Below are 26,865 nucleotides of genomic sequence, written 5' to 3'. Positions count from 1 at the left end.
CGGAAATAAACATGTTTACAGCCTGGTTCAAAAAACAGTTTTGGTCTCTATAGCTAATTTCACCATTCATGACAACTGTACGAGGGTGAATTTTTATATAACTCACCCGTTTATACAGTCTATGTTTATACAGTCTATGTTTATACAGTCTATGGTTATACAGTCTATGGTTATACAGTCTATGGTTATACAGTCATCTGATTGTATAGAAGGCAATGGGGAATGACCCGACTTCTCACTTGATTCATTACCACAGTAAACACTTTCGTAATTAGTTGATGGTCTCAATCACTAGTTTCAAGTCTTCTTCAATACAGCATGATGTTCATTTGGTCAATTATGAGCCCATTTAGAGTCAAATAGACAGTGTTGGGCAAGTTACTTTCAAAATGTAATATACTACATATTACTAGTTACCTTCATTTGAAAGTAATAAGTTACTTTACAATATTACTTTCTGTGTAGAGTAACTCGTTACTTATTACACTACTTTTGCATTACTTTTACCAAAACAACAGCAGCAGCAGAATGACATTGCCGCCACGGAACGATCCAGAAAAATAATTTCAACCACCTTGAAAATCAGTGTAAACAATCCAAAATTCTAAATGATATTCTTTTCCTTTGTTATTGTCATCTGTAGTGGTTATTTGCATAAAACACACAGTTTGATTAGGAAATGGATTGTATCTTTTTTAAATGTGTGCTTTGATTTAATCAAATGTAACTCAATTTGTAACTTGAGTTACTTGACAAAGTAACTGGTATAATATTACTGAAATCCTATAAGTAATAAGTTATTTTACTGAGTTACTGTTAAAAGTAATATATTACATGTAATATGTTACTTTTGTAATGAGTTACTACCCCCAACACTGAAAATAGACATGTGTCCAGTGATCGCGCAGCTCGCCGATCATGGACCAATAGCAGGAGGCGCTCTGACTGGCTCCAAAAACAAACAAACAAAAGATGGCGACGGTCAAAATGCCAAAGTCGAGGCTTCAAGTCCACAAAGCAATGGGTGGTGGGTCACGGTGGCTACGTCACCAAACACACCATCCCCCTCTAACATCAGAGAACACTGTTTACAATTGCCTTTTACACTCACTTATCATGAATCGCACAAAATAACATGTCATGCGTTTTATAGATATAACTTTCTCTGACGCACAGTTTTTGGCATTCCCTTATCAACACGAGCCAACTGTGCTGTAAAGTGTTCAGCAGCTTTGCTGAGTGCACTAAGCCTTGGCGGGGTGAGCCTGAGAATGCTATCCTTTGGTCCTCCTCTAAGTCGTCTTCCTGGAAGTGATAGAGAGGCCTTGTCTGAGGCACAGATCAACTTCAAACAGTCGGGAGGATATTACTGCCACTGATCACACACTCCAGGCCTGTCGAGACACTTGCACCCACACACAGGAGGACTATGCACGCACACGCACACACACACACACACGCACATGCACACACACACACACACACACACACTGAACACAAAGTTCGCTGTTTCATAAACCTTTGTTAACCACAGACCTTGTTTCACGTATTTAACCGAAATTCCCATACAAAAATCCTATTGACTTTTACACAGGGGAACCAGGAAGTTCCTATGTTCCTAGGCATCTCGCACACTCGATTGGTAGGCTCAGCCGCTGCGCGGGCTCGCCCACCGTGCAGCTCGCCGAGCTGGCCCAGCAGCTTGCATACGCAGCTCGGCCGCTGCGTGGCCTCGCCGGCCCTGCAGCTCAACCGCTGTGCGGGCTCACTTGCTCCCTCGCCCGCCCTGCAGCTCGCCTGCTATGCAGGCTCACCTGCTCTTATGACATCACTGATGACCACTGCGTGCCGCGGCCTCGCCTGCTCTTTGACATCACTGATGACATCATCACGGATTACATCACTGATGACAATTAGGGCAATCACCTAATTAAAAACTCCGGCTCCGTCAGGTCACCCGCACAGCCCAGGGGCGGAATCCATCGTCTCCGTCTGGTTCCTCCCCGATTCTACCTACTTCTTATTTTTGGTGTTTTATGGCATCCTCAATGTTGCATTACTACCCTCTTCTGACTCCATCCATCCACTGTTTCCCTGCTGAGAGCTAGATTCTACCTACTTATACTCCCATCACTTAATAGCCTCAGACTGATGACATCATCACTGATGACATCATCACTGAACTATAGCCTCAGCCTTAGGGCAATTAATCTGCCCTAATTTAAAAATCCAGCTCCGTCAGGTCACCCGCACGGGTGCTCTTTACACTCCCTGAAAGTTTCAACCCGAATACATGGTCCCAGAGGTACTCTATGCAGTGGTCTCAACATGGGGTCCAGGGCCCACGTTGAGGGGGTTTCAGGATGTGTCCCCAGCAAATTGATGGATAGTTTAATTTACAAAAAGTGAACACAATTAAAGAATGTATTAGAATTCCTATTTTTTATAGTTTCTGTGTTATCTCTCTACAGTATCTACGATACAGATAGTCAGGGAATTCTGAATAAAGTCATCAATGAACATGAAAGATATTCTCAGAGAGACAAAATGTCATCAAATGAAGGTTTGTGGCTCTAATGTGGACTAAATTAGGGGTCCTGGATATGAAAAATGTTGCTGATCACTGGATTATACCGCATACTGCATTTGGGAAATCTCTTGAGCTCCAGGCCATTGAAACCGTGCCTTATTTAAATATGTAATAGCCATTGTGTTGATGATTTGAATGAGGTCATAGTCTCACCTGTCCCCATTCCCCGGGGATCCAGCGAGGAGGGGGGCAGCGTCCCAGGCTGCAGCGGATCCTGACCGGGGGCTTGTTGTGGGCGGGGCAGTGGGCGGGGGGGAAGGTCTTGGTCAGGTCGCTGCTCTTACACAGCACGATGCGGTGCTTGAAGCCCGGGCCACATTTAGGAGTGCACTAAGGACACGGGACAAAGTGGCAAGATACATTGAGGGCGGTCAGTTGAACTGAATTCATGGCAACTCCATAAAGGAAAGAATAGGAAAAAGAGAAATCAGGGTTCGTACAGACAATATGATTCAGATTCAAGTCTCCAATCCAAGTCTTTTTCCAGCACTGTTTCTCTGTTCATAAGGACTCTGCACGCAAGCAAGAAACATTTCCCCTAAAACCTTTTACTGCATTTCATATCTCAACTAGGTTCACATGTTCATGTGCTTTTAAGTCAACTTTCTCAGAATACACTTGTCTCCTTCTCTGTCTCGACTTGAAAAACACTGCAAACATATATATATATATTCATTTACTTATTTATTTATTTAATTAATTATTTTAAGCACTTCCCCACATAACAGGAAAATCTTCCAGGTATTCCAGTACTTACATAAAAAAGAAAAGTTAAATACAAGGACTTTAAGCACTTCAAGGACCTTATTCTATCCTCTCACCTCGGACCAGTCCAGAGGGACCCACTGAGGCGGGCAGGACTGGTTGTTGCAGGACTCTCGCTCGATGGGCCGGTGGGTCAAACAGTGGGTGTCCTCTAGCGTCTCCTCCTCGGCGGGGCCCATCTTCCTGATGCATAAGACCGTCCTGGTCCTCAGCCCTCCATCACAGGTCTTCCCGCACTCCGACCAGTCTCCAATAAACCACCTGGAAGCATGAAACCCATTTGCTGAATGTGTTTTGGACAGCGGGACCAAAGCTAACAGCGGGCTCCACCCTTCACTCGGGATGACTCGGGATGACCTGGCAAGTTGGTCAGTTATGTAAAAATACGTTATGCGCCATTTGAATGACTCTGTTAAAGGAGAATTTCGGTTTTTTTGAACCTGGACCCATCTCCTGGCAATAATTATGATTTGGCCACTCACCCAGCGATGTCCGCGGCGTTTCTGGCCGTCCTAGCGTTGTTTTGAGATCAATAGCGTCCAAGTCAGTTGTAAAGTGGAGCTGATTTGGGGCCAAGTGTGAGCCTGTCTTTCCTGCATCTAAATAGCTATTTTTATTCCCGTTTTCGCCACATATCGTAATAATGTGATCCCTCAACATCCACCAGAGTGATATTTCACCCCAGGCCATTTCCTGGACTCTCACAGGGATCAAATTACCTCAAACGTGATCTCGGTCACCAAGTCTCGTGAAGTCCCGCGATACTTTCCTGCCGGCTGGCCAACTACAGGTACACGCTTTGCGGTGGTGGTTTTAGCGTAACCTATGTGGGGTTTGGCGTAACCTATGAGGGATTCAAAATAACGAAGGTTATGCCAAACCCCACATAGGTTACGCTAAAACCACCACCGCAAAGCGTCCTACCTGTAGTTGGCCAGTCGGCAGGAAAGTATCGCGGGACCTCACGAGACTTGGTGACCGAGATCACGTTTGAGGTAATTTGATCCCTGTGAGAGTCCAGGAAATGGCCTGGGGCGAAATATCACTCTGGTGGATGTTGAGGGATCACATTATTACGATATGTGGCGAAAACGGGAATAAAAATAGCTATTTAGATGCAGGAAAGACAGGCTCACACTTGGCCCCAAATCAGCTCCATTTTACAACTGACTTGGACGCTATTGATCTCAAAACAACGCTAGGACGGCCAGAAACGCCGCGGACATCGCTGGGTGAGTGGCCAAATCATAATTATTGCCAGGAGATGGGTCCAGGTAAAAAAAAAACTAAATTCTCCTTTAAGTATAGCATTGAAACAATGTCATCCAAGAGTGACCTAACTTTTAGCATAGCTAGACAAAGAAGTTGAATGCTATGCAAAATGATGACTGTTAGGGTTATATATCGGAAATATATTGTACCATGGTAAGCACTATGTTGCAGTGAGTGCGTTTTAGCATCTAATGTCATGCCATGCCCTGCCAGGCCACTGAGTTGCTGACTTCCAAAACACTTCTCCTCAGACTTCCAGACCTCAGAATTCATATCATAAAACTGCCAAGACAACAGTCTCACAAACACATCTAGCCTCTGACATATCGCAGCAGCAATCCACTTCATCCACATCATCAAATGGAATGTATACAGAATTAACAATGTGTTCAAACATCTGTGTCAGCTTTCATCACTTGAGCCCATAAAATCCCGGGTATTCTAAAACAATTATGTTTACATGATCTCCTACAGACAGCGTTTCCTGAGACCGCAGAAAGCGTGTTTTGCGTTCCTACCAGACTGAAATGCCATGTGTTCACCGTCATTCGATATCATACACATACATGCAATGCATCACAACAAATGAGATGCTCAGAGACTGCATCCACTGAATGCAGAGGTGGAAATAAAATAAAATAAAACAGTGTGGCCTAAATGTATTTAAACAGCACTATTAGTAGTTACAGAGTAAATTTAGATTATTAGATTGGCCAATATCCAATTGGAAATCTCTCACTCGCACACACACACACACGCGCGCGCGCGCGCGCGCGCGCGCACGCACACACACACACACACACACACACGTGCACACCCACACACACACAAACAATTGGCAGATGCCTGAAACTCATTAACCCAATGCATTTAATTCCCCTTTTTCCAATTTGCTGTCTCAGACGTGATTGAACTGCGTCTGGCCGTCCTCTCAGCTGCAGCGGAGAGGCTCTGCACATTTGGCCACCGAACACAAATACATATTCCAACCGTTATACATTTATATTCTCCCTCGAGGGTTCGTAAAGTAAACTAGCCAATACAATTAAACACAGGTGGTCATTTTCAGGCGGTCTTAGTTTTGGCGTAAAGCAAACACTGAAAATAGTTAACATATGAAGTTATAAATCATTGCCATTTTATTTTAGTATTTTCTTCAAAACACAATTTACAACTAGGGCTCCTTGAAGGCAAATTAATATCACCAGTCAGACTCATTTTTATGTGTTCTTTCTATGGCAGTGAATTATCATGGTGGTGAATATACGCGGACCCCAGTAAGAATAGCATTTGCTGCAGCTAATGGGGATCCTAATCAACTCAATTAAAACTTACATAGGTCACCAAGATGGTTCACAAATAAGATGTGATGATGATGATGATAATAATAATAAAAAGTCTCATGTCAGATTCTCATGGATGGTCCAATTCTAAATGAAATTTATTTTCATTCAAGCTGGACCCAAACTGTGTAGACTACGTCAGTGATTCCCTCAATCTTTTTCATATCAAGGACCCATAATTTAGTCCAGATTAGAGACACAGACCCCCATTTGATGAGATGTCGTCTCTGAGACCCAAATCTGAGAATATGTTTTATTGTTAGATATGATTTTGTCCAAAATTCCATGACTATCTGTATTGTATTGTATTGTATTGTATTGAGTTAACAGTGAAACTAGGATCAAAACAGTACCGTAATTGTTCTACATCCTGTGATTGTGTTAACATCTTGTAAATGAAATAATTCTGAAGTTTAGGACCTGAGTGAGGACCCCTCGGAACTCCCTCAAGGACCACTAGTGGTCCCCGGACCCCACATTGACAACCACTGAACTACATTAATAGCTGCAGAAACCAGGAGGGTAAGCTAAGCTGTAGAGAGCAGGCAGTGTGTTACGTACTCCGGGGGGCAAGGCTCGGTGTTGCAGGCTCTCTGGTTCTCTGGAGGTTTACCGTCTGGGTCGCAGTAGTTGTTCTGCACCAGCGAGTTATCGTCCAGCCGCTTACACACCACTTCCTGCTTCTGGGACCCTGCAGGTTACACACAACCCACGCAGACACCATCAACCAGGGGACATCTAGTACAGAAGAGAGCCCAGCTGATCCTACAGACACACTCAACCAGGGACATAAAGAGCCCAGCTGATCTGACACATTAAAGCCTTCAGAAGCGTCACAGCCAGCCTTTATGTCAAAGTGCTGTGTTGGGACGCAGACCGTATCGCTTTCAGCCTGTAGTCCATCCAGACGTGTAAATTCCTTCTTCTTTGCAGGATATCTTGGCAAATCACTTTTACAGAGCAGGGAGCTCTTTACTTTGGCTTATAATGGAGAGAGTGAGGGCTACCGTATCGGTGTCACACCTCCCACTGTGTGTGTGCATGAATACGTGTGTGTGTGTGTGTGTGTGCGTGTGCGTGTGCGTGTGTGTGTGCATGAATACGTGTGTGTGCGTGTGTGTGTGTGTGTGTGTGTATACGTGTGTGTGTGCGTGCGTGAGGTTGTAAGTGTGTGTGTGTGTGTGTGTGCGGGCATGTGCGTATGCCATACCACCTCAGAAAGGGCTGTCTGGACCCTCGTGGGACATATCCCACACCAGACTTGTCTGGCAGATGTAATGAGATATGGATGTGTGTGTATGTGTGTATGTGTATGTGTGTGTGTGTGTGTGTGTGTGTGTGTGTGTGTGTGTGTGTGTGTGCGTGTGTGCGCGTGCGTGCGTGCGCGTGTGCGTGCGTGCGTGCGTGCATGCTTGGAGTATAGGAAATCTACCCATCTGTGCTAGTGCAAGTGAAATATAGTTTGGAGGAATAGTGCTAAGCATGGGGTAAAAGAGCTTCAGTTGTAAGCCTGTCAAAAGGTGTTTTTCAAAGCTTTTATTACCACAGTGATATATTGGACAACACTTGGTGATTAGCTGACCTAGCTATATTGAATGGGTGTATGTGATTAGCTGACCTAGCTATATTGAATGGGTGTATGTGTATGATTAAATAACTCTTATGCTGTCCTGATCTAGAGCTCAGCGCGGTCAGAGTGCGGTAGGAGACGCGCAGCAGACACAATTAGATCATTTGGATCAACAAGACATGCAGCATGTTTACGACACTGGAATGCCATGTGTGCCTCCACCATCTAAGGCATAGCTGCAGACCTCGGCTGTGGACTTGAAAGTCCTCCTGAAAAAAACCCAGCCCACATGCTTATTCAGTCATGCTTTTACAGAATATTACCAAGCCTTCCAGGCCGCGCTTGACAACTGGGAAGAAACACTATTTATTGTTACATGAAACCCATTGCTTTTGTGCTAAAAGCTTTTGGTTTAGTCATACTTGAGGCCATGGTCAACATTTCAGTGCGGTTTTAGACTCTGAATATTTGACTTTGTAGGACAAGCGTTTTGGAATGGCGACCAAATCGCTGTGTGCCCAAGCGGCGCTGGTAAACCAGAAAATATACAGAGCGGCCCATTCATAGAAATGACACCATATTCATTACCCTGGCTAAAATATGGAAAACACACGTACTGAATTTATTACAGGCCGAATCTTCAGCTATAAAGTAATGATTTCGGAAACCCATATCAAATTATGATACTGGGTTTCCCCACACCGCTATTCAACATTTGTGTGGGATTATTGGTCGGAGCAAATTTACAGAATGACACACACACACACCACACACACACACACACACACACACACACACACACACACACACACACGATGCATATATTGAATATTTGAGAAGGTTAGAAATATTCTGAAGGAATTAAAACACCCGCAGTGTGTTATGGCATTCAACACCAAAATGCTTGGATTGCTCTTTCTCAAAAGACAACAGGAGCTCACCAGAGGGTTTCAACCGAGTACAGTATTCCCCTCTCATAGAACAATACACTTTAATAATAACTGACTTTATTTGTGTAGCAGCTTTCGAAAACATGGCTTACAAAGCACTTTACAGAGCAAAGAAAAATTGCCCAAAACAAGACAATAATAGCAAATGACGAATCTAAGAATTGTTACAGAAAGCTATTTTTTATAGAAATTGGACTTAAGGACTTAAGGACTGAATTGATTGAGCAAGACCCAGTTCTATGAGCTCTAATGGAGAATGCTCAGTCTGCTTTCAGACCGAGCACCTGGGGGTTCTGAGCGAGCACCTGGGGGTTCTGAGCGAGCACCTCGGGGTTCTGAGCGAGCACCTGGGGGTTCTGAGCGAGCACCTCGGGGTTCTGAGCGAGCACCTCGGGGTGCTGAGCGAGCACCTCGGGGTTCTGAGCGAGCACCTCGGGGTGCTGAGCGAGCACCTGGGGGTTCTGAGCGAGCACCTGGGGGTTCTGAGCGAGCACCTGGGGGTTCTGAGCGAGCACCTGGGGGTTCTGAGCGAGCACCTGGGGGTTCTGAGCGAGCACCTCGGGGTTCTGAGCGAGCACCTGGGGGTTCTGAGCGAGCACCTCGGGGTGCTGAGCGAGCACCTCAGGGTTCTGAGCGAGCACCTGGGGGTTCTGAGCGAGCACCTCGGGGTTCTGAGCGAGCACCTGGGGGTTCTGAGCGAGCACCTCGGGGTGCTGAGCGAGCACCTCGGGGTTCTGAGCGAGCACCTGGGGGTGCTGAGCGAGCACCTCGGGGTTCTGAGCGAGCACCTGGGGGTTCTGAGCGAGCACCTCGGGGTTCTGAGCGAGCACCTGGGGGTGCTGAGCGAGCACCTCGGGGTTCTGAGCGAGCACCTCGGGGTGCTGAGCGAGCACCTCGGGGTGCTGAGCGAGCACCTCGGGGTGCTGAGCGAGCACCTCGGGGTTCTGAGCGAGCACCTCGGGGTTCTGAGCGAGCACCTCGGGGTTCTGAGCGAGCACCTCGGGGTTCTGAGCGAGCACCTGGGGGTTCTGAGCGAGCACCTGGGGGTTCTGAGCGAGCACCTCAGGGTTCTGAGCGAGCACCTCGGGGTTCTGAGCGAGCACCTGGGGGTTCTGAGCGAGCACCTGGGGGTTCTGAGCGAGCACCTCAGGGTTCTGAGCGAGCACCTGGGGGTTCTGAGCGAGCACCTGGGGGTTCTGAGCGAGCACCTGGGGGTTCTGAGCGAGCACCTCGGGGTTCTGAGCGAGCACCTCGGGGTGCTGAGCGAGCACCTCGGGGTGCTGAGCGAGCACCTCGGGGTTCTGAGCGAGCACCTCGGGGTTCTGAGCGAGCACCTCGGGGTTCTGAGCGAGCACCTCGGGGTTCTGAGCGAGCACCTGGGGGTTCTGAGCGAGCACCTGGGGGTTCTGAGCGAGCACCTCAGGGTTCTGAGCGAGCACCTGGGGGTGCTGTCTGGCCCGTAGCGAGCTACAAGGTCAGTGATGTGGCTGTGCTCTAAAAGTCATCGCTAAAATCCTCAAATCGATTCGAAATCTGCTGCAGACGTGGCAGAGGCATTTTCTGGGTAAAGCAGGAGTAAACAGAGTGGCAGTAAAGCAGGAGTAAACAGAGTAATCTAAGTGTGAGGAAATAAATACGCAAATGGTGGAGAGTGGGCGGAGAATAGCAGTGGTTTACTGGTGGTTTCATTTTTTAAATAGTTCTGCGGAAAGCACGAGCGCACGGCCCATTTAACCTGTAACCTTAACCTCAAAAGTTAAACTGAGTCAAAGAACATCCCAAAGCTATGTTTCATATAAACAGACAAAAAAACTGTGTGCTGCAGATTATATTCTCATTATTCCGACAGTCAGAAGGACAGAAAAATAAACAAAACAAAACAACAGACTTATCGTCATTAATTTGGAGAAAGCTCTAAGACAGCGATCCTCAAAGTCCGGACTCCGGTCCGCATCGGGACCCAGACGCCGTCCTATCCGGACCGAGCCCTATAACCTACAAATCACTGAATAGTTACATTTTCACGGAGCTTTTCTATTTTAACCGGCACATGCTTTTCTAGCCTTTACGGTACTGGTTTATATGTCAGGAAGCTCACAGACCAATGCATGCGCTGTAAATCGTCACACGTGATGCTACTCAGCCAATCAACAAGCGAATCGATTCTGCCTGCTGCTGCTGCTGCGGGAGAGTTAACACACGGACACTCGGAGAAATGCGAGAGAAGTATTTCACATCGCGTGCTCAAAAGAAACGAGTAGACCGCGAAAACAAAGCTTTAGTTTTAATCCAGAGCAGGCAGACTCATGTTCATTCATTGGTCTCACGAGCAGTTCAAAACCAGTATGTCTCGTGAAGTGTGATGCGATCCTGACCAGCTGTCTATGGAAGCGCCACACATGAGCAAACACACTCAAATCCAGGGCGCACACACACCGGCATGCAAAGTTTGCATTGCGAGCGACCGATAGATAGAAAGACAGACAGACAGACAGGCAGGCAGGCACAGACAAACAGAGTGGGAGCTCACTTCTATCAAGAGAAAAGGAGGTTTGTTGGCTGAGAGCCTGACTGATAAAATGTGAAATGGAGTTAAGAAAAGGAAGACAAGGGGGAACTTATTTTTCTAAAATTAAAGCACTTTATTTTAAGATGCAAATTTTTCCAAAGCACTCTGTTGTGTTATTTCTAAATGCAGCCATTATTTTACTTGAAATGAGAAAAGAACATGTATTTATTATTAGTGTAGGCTAGTTATTTATAATTAATCCAGTTAAATATGAAAACTGTAAAGACATTGTACCATTAGGCTACTGCAATCATTGAAGTAGCCTAAGTTCAATGGCACTGAATCATAACGCAAGCTCAATGTTCCGGACCTTCGCTTGAGGACATTTTCTCTATCTGGACCTCTTAGAATTTTAATTGAGTGCCCCTGCTCTAAGACAACCAGCACTCTAAAAGGCACTGAAGCTGTGCTTCAGGAGCAGGTATGGCTGGGTGTAATGTGCATAGCAATGGAGGGACACACCCTCGGGACAATATGGCCGAGGGGCTGCATGTACAGGGAGAATTGGATGGGGCCTCGACAGGAGCCCTGAGGAACTCTGCAGGTGGACAGGAGCCCTGAGGGACAGCAGTCCTATCTGCCCTGGGGGCTCCCGCAGTGAGCCAGCCAGTGACTATCCAGTCCACAGCCCTGTATTTACAATATATTGAGTTTGTACATGGACTGTTATTGAAACGTGACCGGTATGTTTCAGATTTGTGTGGTAAAATACATTATTTTGCGGTGCACACTGCCGAGCAGTGCGGGCTTGCTCTGCCCCCAAGTCCGGTGGGATGCATCGATTTCACGATTTCATTGCCTAGTTAATAAAAAGCACCCTAGAGTTATGGTAGTTCAAAGACAAAAAAACAACAACAAATGTATCCAATAGCAGAGTTACAAAAACATTTAAAACGAGATTTGTATGTGACTGAGAAACTCCCAATCAGCGGATTGCTGCCTCAATCAATGGGCCAGAGTGCCAGTCTCTATGGTCTCTATGCCCTAGCCTAGTTTCTGTGGCCATAGCAAACATCCTGGTACTAAAATCAAAGCAGGCCAGAAGACTCCTCCAGAGGAAGAGTGCACCGGCCGGGCTTCTCTTACCTCCGGCACAGGTGGCTGAGCACTCGGACCAGGGCAGGTGGTGCCAGGAGAAGCCCACCTCGTTGTCCCCGCTGCCCGTGCGCTGGATGGGCACGTTGAACTTGTAGCGTATTCCCATGTTCTGCTCCTGAAGGAGAACCTGCAGAGGGAGGAGCCAAAATGGCAAGTTGCATTCTGGGTAAAGTGGCAGGGTTTGAAATGACCTTCAATGCAGGACAGCTTCCAGTTTAATTTCTGTGTTCAATATGAAAACGGACTAAAACAAAGAGTATTTCCTCTTTTCAATCTTCATCCATTTAGCCTGGTAAAAACCATCCTGATAACGCCACTTTGTTTTCGCTCTACATATCAGTGTGGACCTCCAGCCGCCCACAGCCACTTCCTGAAATTAGAAGGTAGCCGGGCCAATCAGGGACTGCGTCGTAGTTAACCCATTGATACCTGATGCAGCATTTGCGTGTATATCCCTCATTTGTGTGTGTATCCCTTTAAGACCGTGAACCGCATCATACGCGGTTCGCGGTCTTAAAGGGATACACACACAAATGCTGCATCCCGTATCAATGGGTTAATGATGTAACCCGGGCCAATCAGGCTGGCAAAACAGTAATGGCGTCTCCCGAAGCAACACGCGGTAATGTTAATGTTATTAGAGTAAAAACAGCCACAAATGTTATTAGAGTAAAAACAGCCACAAATGCAGTTATTGCATAAATAGACTCAATAACAACAATTAAACAAGAACAAGAGTATGCACCAGTGGAGTTTCTCGTTGCAAAGGACATTTTCGCCATTCTCCTGAGTGGATTTGGATTGGATTTGGCGGCGCTGATTGGCTGAAGGGGTTGTCTGTCAAGGCAAGTACTCCCACCCAGTGAAATCGCTGTGAGCGACTGGAAGTCCAGACTGATGCATAGAGCGAAACAGGATGTGAGGTCATGTGATCAGGATGTTGTTGTATTTTACCAGGCTATATATAATCCATTCATTCTTTAATCAGAGTTTATTTTTGATCCTTGTTTTGGACTGCAGCTTGAACAGTGTGGAGCAGTGTGGCTGCGGTGTTTGTATTAGTGTACGGGACACAGAGCGAGACCAGGCAAATCAGGCACTGCTTCTCAAGCCACAAAGGAATGGCTGGCGGTGGAGCGGCCAGTTGCTCGTCTATTCCAGTGGTGCTGTGTGTGTGTGTGTGTGTGTGTGTGTGTGTGTGTGTGTGTGTGTGTGTGTGTGTGTGTGTGTGTGTGTGTGTGTGTGTGTGTGTGTGTGTGTGTGTGTGTGTGTGTGTGTGCGTACGGTATGTGTGGTCTGGTATTTTCAGCATTCATGTCATGGCAGAAACCGCTGTGGTCCTGAGGGCCATTGCATAGTATGGCAAGCAAATGCTCAGTTGTCTCTCACATCCACACCCCAGAGCTCACACACAGGCGTGCACAAACACACACACACACACACACACACACACAGGCGCACACATACACACTTGTCATGACACCCATTAAAATGTATGCGCATATGTACTTCAACGTGCTCGAACGCGCCCCCGTTAAATAACAGGCACCCTGGCCAAATCCAGTGACAGCGTGTTTAGACTTAGCCAAAAAAGGCTTTTCAATATCCGCATATAAATAGCTTTTAACCCCAAACCACTGGCTGAGGGTCACCTAAGGTTTGCACCCAGATGTTGGCTTTATGTGGACTGAGGCAGACAATAGCCATACAGCACAGAGCTGATGGGTTTCCACATAGCAACTAGGTACTGTACGAGCAAACTGCACGCCAAAAGCCATGTGGATAGGACAGTAGTGACACCGACACCTACAGCGGCTTTTGTAGAGCCAATCACAATGTTTGTTTACAATAACGTCCGGGTGGAAAACTCAAACACAATATTCCATGGAGCAAACAGGAGCGAGGGACAACTGAGATAAATAAAATGGTCCAGTCTAAAATGCTTGACGATTTCATATCTCAATAACAAACAATTTCACTAACGTTAGTTTGGAGACCTAATTTACCTGTTGGGCCACAGACTGAAGAAAAAGACAAGTTCAAGTTCAAAGACGCTAACACACGCTACATCAAATAAGCACAGCAGAAACGCCAGATAGGTCGGATCACCATGTTCAACTACGGTATATACGTATATTTAACACGTTCACTGCCAATGGCGAGTTGAGTCGTCAAAAAAAATCCAACGGTTGACTGCCAATGACGAGTTGAGTCGTCAAAAAAATATATATATATTTTTTGACGGTGGGACGTGGATCAATGCCCCCCACGTCTCCTATAAAAATATTGGAGCCACCGAACGTGTACAACCCATTCCACCCACTAAGTGGCGACAGTGCTCTCCAGACTAGAGGAAGGCAAGCAAAAAGCAGTGTGAGGAAGCCATTCTCATGAAAATGGATTGGCGAAAACGCTTTCGCTTTCGCGCAGGGAGCTGGCGGTGGGGTTTTGCTAATTTGCATAATAGATTACGGGTGGAACACACTTTGAAACACGCAGCATAAATAAGACCAGAATCGCAAAAGCTTCATCAAAGCTCTCAAACAGAAACCCCAAGAAATGAGCGAGCCCATCCAGACTTGCCCAGCGGCCGCCAGCAGACAGGAGCAGCAGCAAAGCAGTGAGCCTGGTGACGCGAGGTTACAGCAGCAGCAGAAACGAGCTTGTGACACGCCCGCTGCAGCCAAGAAGAACACACACGGAGGGAGGAGTTTGAAGGAGAGGGGTGTTTCCTGCTGTTATGGAGGAAATTACTGTTCAAAACTATTGTTTAGATGTCTGACGTCTTACTGATGCCAAAAATGAATGGTTAAAGTGACTGTTCTATCGAATTTCACAAAAAGCTATTTATCTCAGCTTAAATTTTCAGACGCTGAAACTATGCTGTATTCAAGTGCTAATGCCTACATAACTACTAACTCTACAAACTAACTCTTTTAGACAGAGAAAGCACACATTCTATTAGTTCTTTTGAGATATTTTGTGTTCACAAAATCTTAGCAGAAAAGAATCCTCGGGTCTTGAAAGATGAGCCAGAATCCTCAAAAAACCCCTCTGGCAGAAGCTACCTACAGTAAAAAAAAAAAACGGCTGGCAGTGAATGTGTTAAATATTAGTTACGGCCAGGCCCGTAGCTACCATTGAGGACACCGAGGTCATGACCTCGGTATTTCCCACACCCAATTATTTTTTTTATTTTTTTTAAATAGCCCTGTTCCCCAGATCTATTAATCTGTCATTGATGTTTTAATGCGACAGTTGATCGGAAATGCAACAATTTGCTTCCTCTCTGTGTGCTATAGAAGAGAGATAACTCACAACATTCAGATTTTGCATTGAGGCTAGATTGGGGCTAGACTTTGGGGACAGTTCTATTGAAGTGAATGGGTAAGTAACTCCCCTGTAAGTGATGTTTGTGTAGATGGGCCATTGTATTTAATTGAGCAGTATTCTGCCATGTGACCTGTATGCAGAATATAAATTATATCATATGGGGAGACATTTATTTTTTGTATCATTTTAAAGCAACAGCACAGTAAAGAGGATATTAATCTAACATGATGTATGTAGTACTTTATAGATCTAGCCTCTTCATTTTGCTCTCAAAGTGCACCAGATTGAAGCATTTTACTTTAAAATGGACAAAATTTTCTATCCCCCTGGTCCCCCCATGCCGCGCTAAAATGACCTCGGTATTTCTCAAAACCCTAGCTACGGGCCTGGTTACGGCTGAAAATGACAACAGAAATAAACCATGAACAATTTTGCGATATCACCCAGGTGCAATGTTGGGGGTAACTCATTACAAAAGTAACATATTACATGTAATATATTACCTTTAGCAGTAACTCAGTAATATAACTTATTACTTATAGGATTTCAGTAATATTATACCAGTTACTTTGTCAAGTAACTCAAGTTACAAATTGAGTTACATTTTATTAAATCAAGCACATATTTAAAAAAGATACAATCATTTCCTAATCAAACTGTGTGTTTATGCAAATAACCACTATAGATGACAATAACAAAGGAAAAGAATAACATTTAGAATTTTGGATTGTTTACACTGACTTCAAGGCGGTTGAAATAATTTTTCGGGATGGTTCCGGGGCGGCGATGTCATTCTGCTGCTGCTGTTGTTTTGGTCAAAGTAATGCAAAAGTAGTGTAATAAGTAACGAGTTACTCTACACAGAAAGTAATATTGTAAAGTAACGTATTACTTTAAAATGAAAGTAACTAGTAATATGTAGTATATTACATTTTGAAAGTAACTTTCCCAACACTGCCCAGGTGTCTACCCCGGAGTGTTGCTGTTATCGCGACATCACACACACACACACACACACACAAACACAGCGCAATCAAATCACACACAAGAAAGTGGATGTGTTACCATGACAACCATCAAATCACACACAAGAAAGTGAATGTGTTACCATGACAACCATCAAATCACACACAAGAAAGTGGATGTGTTACCATGACAACCAGGTTTTCGGTGGTCGCTCCCAGAGCCTCTAAGGACTCTGGCTCGTCAGAGGGCCTCTTGTAGTGGAAGGCCGTCCCTGCGATGTCAAACTTCCTGGGCCAGTCGATGGTCCACGCTCCGTTGATGTAGTAATCATCCCCTTCGGATTTCAAAGCTGCGTAATCACAGAAACAACAGACACGTTTGGAAAAAGGCTGACAGCTGAAATCAAAAGCAGACTGGCCGGGAACGGTAGCTAAGACAACAGGTGGAGGCAATCCTTTGGTGTGATGTCATCGCCATCACTCATCTCGATCATCATCGTCTTCAAGCCCCCCTGTGATGTCATTGACAACTTTCTATCCCTTAATAGACACCGAACAGCGCTTACAGAGACACACAGGACAAACGCACGCCACGCGCACGCGCACGCGCACACACACACGCACACACACACACACACACACGCACACACGCACACATGTCTAAGTTAGGAGGAGAAAGACAACACACACACTTCAGGTGAAAGCTTGGCGAAAGCCCATGAATAGCATTCTCTCCGTCGTCAAAACAAAGGCCGGTCTCCAAGCACAACACATCTGAAAATATCCACTTTCTTCACCTTGAAATGGGGCCAAATTGAGGAGAAATGATCCAACCACTCTGAACTCTATCTCCCTGGCTCGTGCTCGCAGAATTCCCTCCACAGCATTTACGCAGATTAGCCCAACAACAGTTTTACTCCTCCTCGATATATTACAACACGCTCTCAAAAACCATGCGTCATTTTCAGCACATCTGTGAGATGTTTTTTTTTTCTTCTTGCGTGGCCGATAATGCGTTTGCGTCGTGTGCAACGGCACGTACTGACATCACCCCCGTCACTGACGCACGTCGTGCTGAAAAGTAACACACGCGCGCGTGTGGATCGTCTGAGTGTAAATGATACAAAGTGCCACACATGATGCAGAGCAGGTGCATGTTGGAACTCCTAAAAAAGCTGTCAGCAAAAGATGACGGCCAACTGCGCTCTCGTTCCACATTGTCTCACCTTTAACGGTTAGCTTAACTCATCGATACCTGATGCAGCATTTGTGTGTGTATCCCTTTAAGACTGCGAACCGCGTCACGCGGTTCGCAGTCTTAAAGGGATACACACACATGAGGGATATACACGCAAATCCTGCATCAGGTATCAATGAGTTAAGTTTGCCTTAATAGAACATAACAAATGTGCACTATGCTGAGCTAAGTAGTGAGGACTCGCACGACGTATCCCTTTTATCACACATGACATTCATAACAAAGTGACACGTTGCTCGGAGGGGAGAATCATGTCCGCATAATAATAGCCAAAATGGCACTCTTTAAACTTTGATATATAGACATCATATCCCCCATAATCCTGCTGGACCAAGCAGCTGTCACCACCGTGCTGTAAATCTGACGCAGCGTGCGCTTTCAAAGTGCGACTTAAGCCCCTCCCCTCCATCAACGCCCCGGGCTATAAATTCAACACACTGTCTCGTGTCTCTCTCCTGCTAAGGGAGAAGGAGCCCGGGGACAAACCGGAGTGAATCGGAGTTGTTTGATTGTTTCGCCTCTGACACCGGGCCGTGTTGCAGATAGTTGTTGTGTTTAGTCTGGAACGGAGTGGAGGAGTCCGGTGCCAGGACCGCCATTACACGCGCTGGACCCGGGGGAGTTTTTATAAGACAGCCGATAAATAACGTTGCTTTACGGCTTCGCATTAGGCAGCGGGAGATAATAAAACCAGTGGATGGCATCACTCGCTGGGCTCTCCACACAGGAGACATGGCATCACTCGCTGGGCTCTCCACACAGGAGACATGGCATCACTCGCTGGGCTCTCCACACAGGAGACATGGCATCACTCGCTGGGCTCTCCACACAGGAGACAAAGCATCACTCACTGGGCTCTCCACACAGGAGACATGGCATCACTCGCTGGGCTCTCCACACAGGAGACATGGCATCACTCGCTGGGCTCTCCACACAGGAGACAAAGCATCACTCACTGGGCTCTCCACACAGGAGACATGGCATCACTCACTGGGCTCTCCACACAGGAGACATGGCATCACTCGCTGGGCTCTCCACACAGGAGACATGGCATCACTCACTGGGCTCTCCACACAGGAGACAAAGCATCACTCACTGGGCTCTCCACACAGGAGACAAAGCATCACTCACTGGGCTCTCCACACAGGAGACAAAGCATCACTCGCTGGGCTCTCCACACAGGAGACAAAGCATCACTCACTGGGCTCTCCACACAGGAGACAAAGCATCACTCACTGGGCTCTCCACACAGGAGACAAAGCATCACTCACTGGGCTCTCCACACAGGAGACATGGCATCACTCACTGGGCTCTCCACACAGGAGACATGGCATCACTCGCTGGGCTCTCCACACAGGAGACATGGCATCACTCGCTGGGCTCTCCACACAGGAGACAAAGCATCACTCGCTGGGCTCTCCACACAGGAGACATGGCATCACTCACTGGGCTCTCCACACAGGAGACAAAGCATCACTCGCTGGGCTCTCCACACAGGAGACAAAGCATCACTCACTGGGCTCTCCACACAGGAGACAAAGCATCACTCACTGGGCTCTCCACACAGGAGACAAAGCATCACTCACTGGGCTCTCCACACAGGAGACATGGCATCACTCACTGGGCTCTCCACACAGGAGACATGGCATCACTCGCTGGGCTCTCCACACAGGAGACATGGCATCACTCGCTGGGCTCTCCACACAGGAGACAAAGCATCACTCGCTGGGCTCTCCACACAGGAGACATGGCATCACTCACTGGGCTCTCCACACAGGAGACAAAGCATCACTCGCTGGGCTCTCCACACAGGAGACAAAGCATCACTCACTGGGCTCTCCACACAGGAGACATGGCATCACTCACTGGGCTCTCCACACAGGAGACAAAGCATCACTCGCTGGGCTCTCCACACAGGAGACAAAGCATCACTCGCTGGGCTCTCCACACAGGAGACATGGCATCACTCACTGGGCTCTCCACACAGGAGACATGGCATCACTCACTGGGCTCTCCACACAGGAGACAAAGCATCACTCGCTGGGCTCTCCACACAGGAGACATGGCATCACTCGCTGGGCTCTCCACACAGGAGACAAAGCATCACTCGCTGGGCTCTCCACACAGGAGACATGGCATCACTCGCTGGGCTCTCCACACAGGAGACAAGCATCACTCACTGGGCTCTCCACACAGGAGACATGGCATCACTCGCTGGGCTCTCCACACAGGAGACATGGCATCACTCGCTGGGCTCTCCACACAGGAGACATGGCATCACTCACTGGGCTCTCCACACAGGAGACAAGCATCACTCAAGCCCAATTTATGCTTCGTCTGCCGACACTTTTGAAACGGTCGCCGACAGAAATGAGGACTTGAGTTGACACTTTCAAGTGTCTGCGAGCAGCGTCTGCTACCTGGTGAAATGTCTAGTGTCGCTGACTACGTCACATAATGTCGCGCAAGTCTGATTGGCTATATAGACGGGCACGCGCGACTTCCTTGTTTTAGTTTTCGCTGAAATGAAATTAATGAGCGTGTCCCCGGTATTTTTATCAGCATGTCCTTGATGTATGACTTCGTGAAAATCACAAAGAACACCGTGACCAACTTCCCAGAGAGAGAGGAGGTGATTGTGTGGTTGTGTGTCGTTATATGCGGCTGCAGTTACATATTGCCTCCGACGTGGGTTCACTGACAGCATTCCCTCTCTTGCCTGTCTGCACTGCACTAGTTCTCTGCCTCCCTCTGTCTCTAGCGTCACGTGACCATTGCGCCGCGGAGAGAAGCATAAATGCAGCAACATGAGCGACACTTTATTTTTCGTCTGCGACCATGTGCTGAGCGACACTTTCTAATAAGTATAAATTAAGCTTCGCTGGGCTCTCCACACAGGAGACAAGCATCACTCACTGGGCTCTCCACACAGGAGACAAAGCATCACTCACTGGGCTCTCCACACAGGAGACAAGCATCACTCACTGGGCTCTCCACACAGGAGACATGGCATCACTCACTGGGCTCTCCACACAGGAGACAAGCATCACTCGCTGGGCTCTCCACACAGGAGACAAAGCATCACTCACTGGGCTCTCCACACAGGAGACAAAGCATCACTCACTGGGCTCTCCACACAGGAGACAAGCATCACTCGCTGGGCTCTCCACACAGGAGACAAAGCATCACTCGCTGGGCTCTCCACACAGGAGACAAAGCATCACTCACTGGGCTCTCCACACAGGAGACATGGCATCACTCACTGGGCTCTCCACACAGGAGACAAAGCATCACTCACTGGGCTCTCCACACAGGAGACATGGCATCACTCGCTGGGCTCTCCACACAGGAGACAAAGCATCACTCGCTGGGCTCTCCACACAGGAGACAAAGCATCACTCGCTGGGCTCTCCACACAGGAGACAAAGCATCACTCACTGGGCTCTCCACACAGGAGACAAAGCATCACTCACTGGGCTCTCCACACAGGAGACAAAGCATCACTCACTGGGCTCTCCACACAGGAGACAAAGCATCACTCACTGGGCTCTCCACACAGGAGACAAAGCATCACTCACTGGGCTCTCCACACAGGAGACAAAGCATCACTCACTGGGCTCTCCACACAGGAGACAAAGCATCACTCACTGGGCTCTCCACACAGGAGACAAAGCATCACTCACTGGGCTCTCCACACAGGAGACAAAGCATCACTCACTGGGCTCTCCACACAGGAGACAAAGCATCACTCACTGGGCTCTCCACACAGGAGACAAAGCATCACTCACTGGGCTCTCCACACAGGAGACAAAGCATCACTCACTGGGCTCTCCACACAGGAGACAAAGCATCACTCACTGGGCTCTCCACACAGGAGACAAGCATCACTCACTGGGCTCTCCACACAGGAGACAAGCATCACTCACTGGGCTCTCCACACAGGAGACAAAGCATCACTCACTGGGCTCTCCACACAGGAGACAAGCATCACTCACTGGGCTCTCCACACAGGAGACAAGCATCACTCACTGGGCTCTCCACACAGGAGACAAGCATCACTCACTGGGCTCTCCACACAGGAGACAAAGCATCACTCACTGGGCTCTCCACACAGGAGACAAAGCATCACTCACTGGGCTCTCCACACAGGAGACAAGGCATCACTCACTGGGCTCTCCACACAGGAGACAAGGCATCACTCACTGGGCTCTCCACACAGGAGACAAAGCATCACTCACTGGGCTCTCCACACAGGAGACAAAGCATCACTCACTGGGCTCTCCACACAGGAGACAAAGCATCACTCACTGGGCTCTCCACACAGGAGACAAGGCATCACTCACTGGGCTCTCCACACAGGAGACAAGGCATCACTCACTGGGCTCTCCACACAGGAGACAAGGCATCACTCACTGGGCTCTCCACACAGGAGACAAGGCATCACTCACTGGGCTCTCCACACAGGAGACAAGGCATCACTCACTGGGCTCTCCACACAGGAGACAAAGCATCACTCACTGGGCTCTCCAGACAGGAGACAAGGCATCACTCACTGGGCTCTCCACACAGGAGACAAAGCATCACTCACTGGGCTCTCCACACAGGAGACAAGGCATCACTCACTGGGCTCTCCACACAGGAGACAAAGCATCACTCACTGGGCTCTCCACACAGGAGACAAAGCATCACTCACTGGGCTCTCCACACAGGAGACAAAGCATCACTCACTGGGCTCTCCACACAGGAGACAAAGCATCACTCACTGGGCTCTCCACACAGGAGACAAAGCATCACTCACTGGGCTCTCCACACAGGAGACAAAGCATCACTCACTGGGCTCTCCACACAGGAGACAAGGCATCACTCACTGGGCTCTCCACACAGGAGACAAAGCATCACTCACTGGGCTCTCCACACAGGAGACAAAGCATCACTCACTGGGCTCTCCACACAGGAGACAAAGCATCACTCACTGGGCTCTCCACACAGGAGACAAAGCATCACTCACTGGGCTCTCCACACAGGAGACAAAGCATCACTCACTGGGCTCTCCACACAGGAGACAAAGCATCACTCACTGGGCTCTCCACACAGGAGACAAAGCATCACTCACTGGGCTCTCCACACAGGAGACAAAGCATCACTCACTGGGCTCTCCACACAGGAGACAAAGCATCACTCACTGGGCTCTCCACACAGGAGACAAAGCATCACTCACTGGGCTCTCCACACAGGAGACAAAGCATCACTCACTGGGCTCTCCACACAGGAGACAAAGCATCACTCACTGGGCTCTCCACACAGGAGACAAAGCATCACTCACTGGGCTCTCCACACAGGAGACAAAGCATCACTCACTGGGCTCTCCACACAGGAGACAAAGCATCACTCACTGGGCTCTCCACACAGGAGACAAAGCATCACTCACTGGGCTCTCCACACAGGAGACAAAGCATCACTCACTGGGCTCTCCACACAGGAGACAAAGCATCACTCACTGGGCTCTCCACACAGGAGACAAAGCATCACTCACTGGGCTCTCCACACAGGAGACAAAGCATCACTCACTGGGCTCTCCACACAGGAGACAAAGCATCACTCACTGGGCTCTCCACACAGGAGACAAAGCATCACTCACTGGGTTCTCCACACAGGAGACAAAGCATCACTCACTGGGCTCTCCACACAGGAGACAAAGCATCACTCACTGGGCTCTCCACACAGGAGACAAAGCATCACTCACTGGGCTCTCCACACAGGAGACAAAGCATCACTCACTGGGCTCTCCACACAGGAGACAAAGCATCACTCACTGGGCTCTCCACACAGGAGACAAAGCATCACTCACTGGGCTCTCCACACAGGAGACAAAGCATCACTCACTGGGCTCTCCACACAGGAGACAAAGCATCACTCACTGGGCTCTCCACACAGGAGACAAAGCATCACTCACTGGGCTCTCCACACAGGAGACAAGCATCACTCACTGGGCTCTCCACACAGGAGACAAAGCATCACTCACTGGGCTCTCCACACAGGAGACAAGCATCACTCACTGGGCTCTCCACACAGGAGACAAAGCATCACTCACTGGGCTCTCCACACAGGAGACAAGCATCACTCACTGGGCTCTCCACACAGGAGACAAAGCATCACTCACTGGGCTCTCCACACAGGAGACAAGCATCACTCACTGGGCTCTCCACACAGGAGACAAAGCATCACTCACTGGGCTCTCCACACAGGAGACAAGCATCACTCACTGGGCTCTCCACACAGGAGACAAAGCATCACTCACTGGGCTCTCCACACAGGAGACAAGCATCACTCACTGGGCTCTCCACACAGGAGACAAAGCATCACTCACTGGGCTCTCCACACAGGAGACAAAGCATCACTCACTGGGCTCTCCACACAGGAGACCAGCGACAACTCAGAGGGGATTGATGGTCAACAAATAAAGGCTGCAAACGTGCATCATGTCCCTCATTGTTGTTGTAATTGAAAGGGCGGTTTGATCATTGGGAGGCCATCACTTACCGATATAGTTCTTGCTCATGGCTACTTCTTTGATCTCAATGTGGACGGAGCCTCTGGGTATCTGAACCACCTCCATGTAGCCTGGAAGAGAAGGTGGTACTTTTGCGGTTACACATGACATATTCTACAACAGTGAGTCTCAACCTTTTTCATATCGAGTCCACATTAGGGCCATGGACACCCATATGTTCTGATTTCACCCATATGATCTGATTTCACCCATATGATCTGATTTTGTCCCAAATATGAGCTAATTTTTTTTTTTTTTTTCCAGATATAATTTTGTCCTGAATCCTATGACTGATGATGTCATCGCTAGACATCGATTCTTCTACATTGTTTAATGGTGTTAACTTCTTGTAAATTAAATAATGTTGAAGTTTAGCCATCTCTCCATTTGCTGGGGACCCCCTGGAACCCCCTCAAGGACCCCTGGTGGTTCCTGAACCCCACGTTGAGAACCACTGTTCTACAACACAAGAGGAGCAAGAAGGTTATAGATATAGCAGATATAGAACAAGTCCAAACTCACCAAGTGTGAGCACGTTCAAACGACTCAACGTAGGTGCAAGGCCAACGAAAACGTGGTAAAACAGAAAAAGCCCAGCACACTGTCAATGTCCTGTCCCTATATTGAATCGATATGGGTCAGAGTACAAACAAACAACGTACTCTGACCCAGATCCATTAAATATACGAAACAAGACATAGATAGGGCTTTCACACCGGCAGGGCTCCGTGCCAGTTGCGGTTCCCGAACCCTAATTTGAACCGGCCGGCGCGTTCAGACCGAAGAAATAATTGGTTCGGAACCTGAAAAGTTGGTTCTCAGCGGAACCAAAAAATAGTTGGTTTTTCCTTGACATCATCAGTGGGCGTGTCTCATTCTAGGCTGTGAAAACGAGCAGGAAGGAGAAGAAGGCAGTGACAACACGGAGAAAAATAATTTGCAGTGGTCTGCTGAGGAAACCAAATGTTTAGTGGTGATTTGGGCATCTACCGAATCTCAAGAAAAGCTAGAAAGCAGTACAAGAAAGAGCAAGTCGTATGCCGAACTTGTGGAAGAGATGGCCAAGGCTGGGTTCACTCGAAGACCAGACCAAATAATTAATAAACTTAAAAAACTGAAGAAGGACTACCGAATAATGTCCTCTCACTTTGGTTCCGCTTAAACTGGTGTGACTGTGAACACGGGCTGATTCGCCAGAAAGCACCAAGGTTCTGAGACTCCAGAATGGAGCCAGAGCCAGAACCAGAACCGTGTCTGTCTGAAAGCGGTATGAGAGTGCTGACATTGTGACATATAGAATGAGCTCCAGGGTATCAAACGTGATCACCGAAAAAGGACAAAGCCATCTGGCAGGACAAAACAACTCCCTCCTTCTCATGCACACACACACACACACACACACACACACACACACACACACACACACACACACACACACACACACACACACACACACACACACACACACACACACACACACACACAGTATTTTTAGATGGTTTACTGGCCATACCATAGAAGGAGAAATATGTTTTCTCTCACTGAGGTCTCTGTCTCTCTCACTCTTACTCTCTATAGACTCTCTGGATACAGTCAACGCAAAGCCCTATCTCTCCTCCTGATTCTCTATAGACTCTCTGGATACAGTCAACACAAAGCCCTATCTCTCCTCCTGATTCTTTATAGACTCTCTGGATACAGTCAACACAAAGCCCTATCTCTCCTCCTGATTCTCTATAGACTCTCTGGATACAGTCAACACAAAGCCCTATCTCTCCTCCTGATTCTCTATAGACTCTCTGGATACAGTCAACAACAAGCCCTATCTCTCCTCCTGATTCTATATAGACTCTCTGGATACAGTCAACACAAAGCCCTATCTCTCCTCCTGATTTTCTATAGACTCTCTGGATACAGTCAACACAAAGCCCTATCTCTCCTCCTGATTCTATATAGACTATCTGGATACAGTCAACACAAAGCCCTATCTCTCCTCCTGATTCTCTATAGACTCTCTGGATACAGTCAACACAAAGCCCTATCTCTCCTCCTGATTCTCTATAGATTCTCTGGATACAGTCAACACAAAGCCCTATCTCTCCTCCTGATTCTCTATAGACTCTCTGGATACAGTCAACACAAAGCCCTATCTCTCCTCCTGATTCTCTATAGACTCTCTGGATACAGTCAACACAAAGCCCTATCTCTCCTCCTGATTCTTTATAGACTCTCTGGATACAGTCAACACAAAGCCCTATCTCTCCTCCTGATTCTCTATAGACTCTCTGGATACAGTCAACACAAAGCCCTATCTCTCCTCCTGATTCTCTATAGACTCTCTGGATACAGTCAACGCAAAGCCCTATCTCTCCTCCTGATTCTCTATAGACTCTCTGGATACAGTCAACACAAAGCCCTATCTCTCCTCCTGATTCTCTATAGACTCTCTGGATACAGTCAACACAAAGCCCTATCTCTCCTCCTGATTCTCTATAGACTCTCTGGATACAGTCAACAACAAGCCCTATCATTCCTCCTGATTTTCTATAGACTCTCTGGATACAGTCAACACAAAGCCCTATCTCTCCTCCTGATTCTATAT

General features: G+C 47.6%; 1 protein-coding gene across 2 annotated transcripts in view; it reads right to left on the bottom strand.

The window, feature by feature from the left end:
- adamts6 (ADAM metallopeptidase with thrombospondin type 1 motif, 6) overlaps positions 1–26,865 on the bottom strand; it is a gene marked incomplete at both ends in the record, with an annotated part of 103,102 nt that overhangs the window by 5,390 nt on the left and 70,847 nt on the right. For both annotated transcript variants that reach the window (XM_083641939.1, XM_083641938.1), the window contains 6 exons: positions 2,744–2,920; positions 3,412–3,616; positions 6,532–6,661; positions 12,146–12,284; positions 16,642–16,805; positions 24,254–24,334. In XM_083641939.1, coding sequence (XP_083498065.1) covers positions 2,744–2,920; positions 3,412–3,616; positions 6,532–6,661; positions 12,146–12,284; positions 16,642–16,805; positions 24,254–24,334 — 896 coding nt within the window. The remainder of the gene's footprint in view (positions 1–2,743; positions 2,921–3,411; positions 3,617–6,531; positions 6,662–12,145; positions 12,285–16,641; positions 16,806–24,253; positions 24,335–26,865) is intronic.

The sequence above is a fragment of the Poromitra crassiceps genome, assembly GCF_964638095.1.
Source record: "Poromitra crassiceps genome assembly, chromosome: 8".
Lineage (NCBI taxonomy): Eukaryota > Metazoa > Chordata > Actinopteri > Beryciformes > Melamphaidae > Poromitra > Poromitra crassiceps.
This window is presented reverse-complemented; position numbering and strand designations above follow the sequence as displayed.